The following is a 7951-nucleotide window of genomic DNA, read 5'->3' as shown; positions in this document are numbered from 1 at the left end:
ACAAACCACAGGACATTCCGGAAGAGCACGATCATTAAACAAAACATAGCAGTAAAAAATAATGACGTGGTCCCTGTTCAAAAGTTTGCATACCCTTCGGTTCTTACTACGATGTACAATGCCCTCGAGCATCAATGACGACTTGCAGTCTTTTGTAATACTGCTGCCCATTCTAAAAGCCAAATTCTTGATTTGTCTGTTGAAACAAACAAACAGGCTCATTGATATTGAGGTCAGGAGTCTGTGATGGCCACTCCCGGACCTTCACTTTTTTTCTTTTTGTTATAGCCACTGATGGGTCAACTTGGCCGTGTGTTTTGGATCATTGTCGTGTTGGAACGTCCAAGTGTGTCCCATGTGCACGTTCGTAGCTGAGGAATGCAAATTGTCCTACAGTATTTTCTCATAACATGCTGCATTCATGTTGCAATCAATTTTGAGTGCATTTCCCGTGCCGTTGTAGCTCATGCACAACCAAAACATCACAGATGCATCTTTATGTTTCGAGGTAGGGATGGCGTACTTTTTTCGTACGCTTTGTTGACTCTTTTCCAATTATAGCTTTTAATGGTTGTGGTCATAAAGTTACATTTTTGTCTCTTTACTCCAAATGACTTTGTGCCAGAAGTTCTAAAGCGTGTGTGCGTGCTGTTTGGCATATTGTATGTTATTGGGATGCATTGAAGAATATGTAAGCTGTTGATCCAGGTCGTTGATTTCCCTTATCATAAATGCTTATGTTGCTCTTATAACTTGCTTTTGAATGTTAAAATGTGATAAGTTAGCTTGCGGATGTCACATGGCCAAACCCAGTAAACAGGTGAACCGTGATTGGTCATTTGTGCCCATAGGCACTGTGATGTTATTTTCATTTGACAACAACAAATAGCAAAGTTCATGGGGCACACATATTAAGAAATATTTGGGCTTGACTTCCCCTTTTTAGGAGAAAGCGTCCTTTTTACGTGATATCCAAACAGTTTATAATAATAGGGTACTAAATGAAAAGGACATACCATGTTTTTTTAAAGATGGACCCCAGGGGCAGAAAATACAGTGCAAACAGCAGAGGCCCCAAGACTGAACGCTGTGGAACACCATACTACAGTAATAAGGCCATTCGTTTTCAATAGTAGGCTGCACGTGGAATGTGACGATTAGCCTGTGACAATTAAATAAAACTTAATTGATTTACTTACGTTATTATTATTTATTTATTTATTTACAGTACCCACCGGCGTGACAGTAATACGCCTCCGTGATATGCAAACAGTTTATATGACTAAGAAAATATTAAATAAAGGTGTGTTGGTTGTCAAGCCGGCGATGACGTCATTGGAGAGCAGCGCTTAAGCAAGGTGCACACCGAGCCACGCTTTCACTCCATCTGCTTCTTCTCCTTCTACACAGCAGTAATAAGCCTCAAACATTATTACAAATCATTTCATTGGCGTTTTCAATCACTCTCCGTCAGCTTTGTGGCATTTGCATCAACTTTTTTTGGAAGCTGGCACAAAGGTAAGATCGTGGTGATGCTGCATGTCACTGTGGTGTTATTACAGTAGATTATTTTTGCCTTTTTTAACCCCCCCCCCCAACCCCCCCACCACGCTTTATGAAATGCCCTGCATGTTTTGCTTACATTCTCATCCGAGGTCTCTCTGTGTCGCGAGCGTCTTAAAACGAAACAAAACGCGAATCATTATCTACAAAGATTTTTTCCTGCACATATTTTCGATCGCAAATAGAGACCATCCAGGTTGTGTTAATGTCACAAAAAGACGTTTAATATCCTTAAAGTGTCGTTAAAACTAATCATTTTAGCTTTCGTTCTCATTTTTTTCAATTATTATTGGCTCTCACTTGCCTTTCCTTTCCACGTTTTTAAAACACATTCTTTTTTTCTTGCATTTCGCAAAAACTGTCATTAAATATCTTTAAAGCCATTTGTAATGGCAGGGATGTGTATAAATGTTTCTTTTCTTCATCAACCCACATTTTTTTAATATTAAATGGCTTATTTATTTATTTATTTATTTTATCATTTGTTAATACTAATTATAATATTATTTTATGTCTAATCAAATAATGGGGGACCAATTTTACAGTTTTAGTCTCACAAAATGTCAATTAACCTGTTCTATTTGTAGATATAATAACTTTAAAATTCACCTAAATTTACGTCATAAACGTCATTTAAACTATACTCTTCAATGTTTATATAAAAACATTTTTTAACTCGAGGCACAAATTCCAAATGTATTTACATACGGTTTCAGCTTGTTTCGCTTGCAATTCATTTAAAGCTCACTCGTGATGCTTTTATTGTGGTAAAACATCGATATGCCATTGTGGATGCTGTCAACACAAAAAGGTAGTGATCAAGAATTCAAGTCCATGGAGACCGGCGTGGTGCACGTCCACCGAGGAGGACAGCCCGAGGACATGTGTCCCTGGGACAGGGAGGGGGAGGCGCCTACAGTGGGGTGCACCTGGCCGACTACCGCCGCCTCCTCCTCGGCCTTGGACGCCTTCAACGGGACGTGGGAGGGCGGGGCGGACGCCGCGGAGCCCATGTCGCCCATCATCCCTGTCATCGTGGCCGTGTACTCGCTGGTGTTCGTGGTGGGCCTGGTGGGCAACTGCCTGGTCATGTACGTCATCATCAGGTCAGTTGTTTTTCCTCATCTCAGTTCGCAATTTTACGTTTTAATGGACGATACAAAGTGATAAAAAAAAAAAGAAGTCTTGCTGCCTTCTTGAAAAGTTTGATTGATTTACATCACTTTTGAGATATAAAAGGTGAATGATATGGTGTCACTCGCCACTAGATGGCGCTCTTGTAACGTCTTACACAGGGACGTATATTAATACTGAAGATCAGGGGTGCTCAAATGCAAGCTCTAAAGAATCTTCACAATGAGTCAAAGGTGCATTTTTTTCGTGGTGGGTCAGGCCACATGTGATTATACTTTTAAATGTATTTTTCGTTCATAACAGTAAAAACATGAACCGGATAAAATGAAACTGAAATAAAACAAAACATGACCCTGTCATGAATACAAACCCACAATAGGCCTACCACCATGCTGCCTACCTTCATAACAGTGTTTTTTAAACCTATCAACATTAAACAATGGACATGGGGGGCGCGGAATAATTAAGTTTCTGAGGGCAACCTTTGCAAATGCCTCAAAAAGAAAGAAAGAAGGGTGATAGGAAGCAAGAAAGGGTGAGAAAAAAATGAAATATTGGTGGGCTCGAGAGAAAGAATGACGAGAGGGTGACGTTTTGTAGGTAAAACTGAAAGAAGGTCGAGAAAAAAAAAAAGGGAAATGTGGGGAAAAGGAAATAAACCGAACAAAACGGCAAAGGAAAAGAAGAACAAGATGGATGTCGAAGATAAAAGGATCAAACCTGCATAGTAGAAATTAAATGGCTAGAAAAAAGAGGATGTGAGAGGCCAGGTAGAAAGAAAAAAAGTAGTCTGCAGTCAGGACGGGTAGTGTGGCAGGGTATGTCTACTTTGTATACCCGTCAGGTACACCAAGATGAAGACGGCCACCAACATCTACATCCTGAACCTGGCGGTGGCGGACGCGCTGGTGACCAGCACCATGCCCTTCCAAAGCACCGACTACCTGCTCAGCTCGTGGCCTTTCGGCGAGGTGGCGTGCAAGGTGTTCATCTCCATCGACTACTACAACATGTTCACCAGCATCTTCACGCTCACCATGATGAGCGTGGACCGCTACGTGGCCGTGTGCCATCCCGTCAAGGCGCTCGACTTCCGCACGCCCGTCAAGGCCAAAATCATCAATGTGCTCATCTGGGCGCTGTCGTCCGCCGCCGGCGTGCCCGCTATGATCCTGGGTAGCACCAAGACCAACAATGGTAGGTCTGCAGAGATAATACACTTATCACTAGTGATGGGAAAATGAAGCTTCATGAAGCACTTGTAATATTTTTTGACTCGTCTAGATGGCACTCTTGGTTGAAAGATGCAGTGGAAATGTAATCAATTTCCTTTGCACTAGCCTTTATATTTAAACCAAGAGCACCATCTAGGGGAGTCAAAAAATATCACAAGTGCTTCATGAAGCTTCATTTTCCCATCACTACTTTTCACCAGTGTATCAACACATTCACTGCCATAGAAGATTCATTTTTACTGGGCGGGCAGTAAATGAGTTAAGAGATATGTGCTTTTCAATGGATGATTACAAAAATGCGGCGATACATACTTTTCACTGGAGGGTTGGGCTACGACACGGGTCAGCAAACTTTTGTAGAAAAAGAGCCATTTTATGCCAAATAAATCATCAAAAATGTGAGCCGCACAACATTTGAAAAAAAAAAAAGAAGGAAGAAGGAAATAGTGTGTTAGTGTTAGTCTAATGTACAGAGGGCCCAAGAAAAAACATGCAACATCCAATAGATGGGAGATTTTTATTTTTATATTTTGGTAACTCTTTTCTGCCTTTCTGTCAAATTTCGGACATTTTTGGCAACTTTTTTGCTATTAATTGTCTGAAATTTTTGGCAATTTCTTGAACATTTTATGGTAATGTTCAGGATTTCTTATTTTGTTTTTGGACACATAGTTACTTTTTGAACATTTTCTTTTCTGCCTTTTAAAAAATAGCAATTTTCAGACTTTTTTGGGGGGCAATTCCAAAGACACTTTGTGGTAATTTTCTGCCTTTCTTCTTCCTTTTTGGACATTTTATGGTCACTTTTTGTACATTATTTAATTATTTATTTTTTTACTTTTTCTGACAACTTACATTCTCTGACATTTTTTGAATATTTAATTATTAATATATAAAATGTGGCGATATGTGCATTTCCTTGCAGGGTTGTTGCAGGTATCTCCGAAAAATGAAGCTACTGTACTTTACATCTCATAATGTTGTTTGTGACCACCAGGGACAACCGAATGCGCTCTCCAGTTCCCAGAGCCGTACAGCTACTGGGACACGCTGATGAAGATCTGCGTGTTCATCTTTGCCTTCGTGGGGCCCGTCATCATCATCAGCGTGTGCTACACGCTGATGATCCTGCGCCTGAAGAGCGTCCGCCTCTTGTCCGGCTCGCGCGAGAAGGACCGCAACCTACGGCGCATCGCCCGCCTGGTCCTGGTGGTGGTGGCTGTCTTCGTGGTGTGCTGGACCCCCATCCACATCTTCATCCTGGTCAAGGCCCTGTCGCCCGACGTGCCCGAGACCACGCCCGTCATGGCCGCCTACTTCTTCTGCGTGGCGCTGGGCTACACCAACAGCAGCCTCAACCCCATCCTCTACGCATTCCTGGACGAAAACTTCAAGAGGTGCTTCCGGGACTTCTGCCGCCCCGCCGCTCGGAGGGACTGCCAGGGGGTGGGTCGGGTCAGGAGCACCCTGAGGGACCACTCGTGTCCCCTGGACAACCGCGGCGACCCCAGGCAGGCCAGGCCCGTATGACTAGCCATGGACATGTCCTCTGCGCCGGAACTCGAGGACTCCAACGACTTGTGCTTGACGCAAGTCACCACCGCTGTCTGAACCTCATCGTGGGGGTCTGCGATGTGCGAAGGCACATTAAGGTCTGCTTGTGATGTCATCATGGTGGTGATGTAACCAAGGACTTGTTGTGTTTGCGACAGACACAAATCCTTCACTTGACTTAACACGTCAGTTTGTTATGCCACGTCCAATTGAGCAAATAAAACACCGCACCCCATTTCACCTTTGGAAAAAATAACTGTGGCTGTAATTAGCTTCACTATGACCTCTAATAGCACCATGTGTACCAGTTGACCTATTTCCTGCAAAGCTGACATTTATGCTAGATTGTAGTATCAGAATTATTTTGGTGTAAATATAAACGCATCTTCTCAGTAAATGTCTTGTTCGGTAAGCGATTTGATGAACTCTATAGTACTTTTTTATTTTTATTTTTTTTACTTCAGGCTAGACAAAAATACGATACATTACTCATGTCCGCTATGCAGTTTCTGCAGATTGAGAGAGCTACCAAAAAAAAAAAAAAAAGTTAGAGAGAGTCATCAGGACCACAATCAGACGGACACATTTTAAGACATTATTCCAAAAACAGCACTGAGAACTTAATGGAAATGTTTTTATTCATACATATTTATTTTGCAACGGATTTACCACTCTGTATTATATTACATGTAAAATGGGGGCCATGCTACATAATGATAAAACATGATGCAACCATTGAACAAAATTATGATATTGTATATAATGTCATGTATATATATATATATATATATATATGTTTTTTCAGATATGATAAGTCGTTTGTAGAGTTGACATACAGGAGCTGTTCACAGTAAATTTTGTAGAGTATATTTGACTTTATTTAGAGTGGGGCCAAATTGACTCAGTTTTAGAGTAGACTAATATTCACACATGGAAGAAAGTAAAATAAAGGGTTGAAAAAAATAAAAAGTTAAAAGTCACCCAAGGGTTGAAGAACTAACTCACGACCTTCAGCTTGAAGAAAACTGCCACACTACCACCTGAGCTATGCCCCTCCTACTTTTGCTTAAACTATGTTTTTGGTCTCTTGGGGTTAAGATTCCAGCTGACGAGTGATATAATAACTCACAGCAGGAGCTGCGTGGCTCAGGGAGTAGATTGGCTGCCTCCCAAGCTGAAGGTTGAGTTTGTTCCTCAACCCTTGATTGACTTTTATTTCATTATTTATTTTACTCTCTTCCAACTGTAAATATTACTCTAAAACTGAGTCTATTTGGTCCCACTCTAAATAGAGTCAAATTTACTCTACAGAATTGACTCTTTATGGCGGTTAACTCGACTCACTTCACAATAAGCGGCGCTATTCTTCAAAAAACGAGGCTTCATGCTGTTTATTGCCATTCCCAAATTCAATTCAAGTTTACTGTCAAAGTAAACATACAAGAGACTAGAGAATTACATATTTTCATTTTCATTGAACCTTTATTTAACCAGGAAGAGTCCCATTGAGTTGCAATAACTCTTCTCACAGGGAGTCTTGGCCAAGACAAGCGTAAGATAGTTGCATAACAAAAAAGACAAAACAAGACTTCACACATGGCTATAAGCTACCACATCATAGACATCAAACATGCACATTAAGATATATAACAGGCAAAGTATTTAAAAATAATATCTAGTTTAAAACAGTTGCAATGTTCCGCCATTACTGGTTCTCAAGCTTTTTTAAAAACACTCAATGATGGGAGTGATTCTAGATTTAATGACTTAGTCTTTCAGTTCACTAGCTTGATGCTAACGCTAAATAGCACCAATGTTATGGTTCTACGGCTCTTTAAGCATCAGATTGAACAAAAACGATAACAAAAAAAAATCTCACAGTTATATTTTTATCCTCTGTGAAGAACAACTAATAGTGTTGTGCTTGTGAGCTGCACATTCATTTGATGTAGCGTGACAAAAACTGTATAATTGCATTTAATTCTATCTAATCATTTTATTATTGTTTTTTCTCCAAGTACAATATTTTGGAGAGCTAGTTTCCCTCATTTAAAGACGCATTGCAGCAACTTATTTGTACAGAAAATGACATTTCCGTTTATTTTAATGGGAAAAGTTGATTTGAGATACAAGTGTGTTATAAGTGTGGGCACTGAACGAATTAATGTTGTATCTCAAGGCACAACTGCACTGAAATGATTTGATGTAGAAATATTTTGCATATGAATTAATTTCAAAATTTGGGCATAACATTTCGAATTTACTGACACCGAAAGTGTCCGCATTAAAACACTTCATGGCTGTTGGATGGTCTTGATCAACATGTTTGCATTGGTTTGTAATGTAATACAAAAGCATTGATTCTTCATGATGTGTTTCATATAATGACATATTACATGATCAATTGTAAGCATATACTGTATATATATTGAATGTATTTTGCTTTGCTTTATCAATAGGACTAT

General features: G+C 40.2%; 1 protein-coding gene across 1 annotated transcript; it reads left to right on the top strand.

Annotated features, from left to right (window-relative positions):
* Positions 1-1332: 1332 nt before the first annotated feature.
* oprk1 (opioid receptor, kappa 1) lies at positions 1333-7951 on the top strand. The gene is made up of 4 exons (XM_086096047.1): positions 1333-1518; positions 2375-2669; positions 3542-3894; positions 4930-7951. The coding sequence occupies exons 2-4, from the start codon at positions 2398-2400 to the stop codon at positions 5460-5462; spliced, it is 1158 nt and encodes a 385-aa protein (XP_085952173.1). The 5' UTR covers positions 1333-1518; positions 2375-2397; the 3' UTR covers positions 5463-7951.

The sequence above is a fragment of the Leptonotus elevatus genome, chromosome 1 (assembly GCF_054856555.1).
Source record: "Leptonotus elevatus isolate MCC_2025b chromosome 1, RoL_Lele_1.0, whole genome shotgun sequence".
NCBI lineage: Eukaryota > Metazoa > Chordata > Actinopteri > Syngnathiformes > Syngnathidae > Leptonotus > Leptonotus elevatus.
The sequence above is the reverse complement of the archived record's forward strand: the minus strand, read 5'-3'. Positions and strand labels throughout refer to the sequence as shown.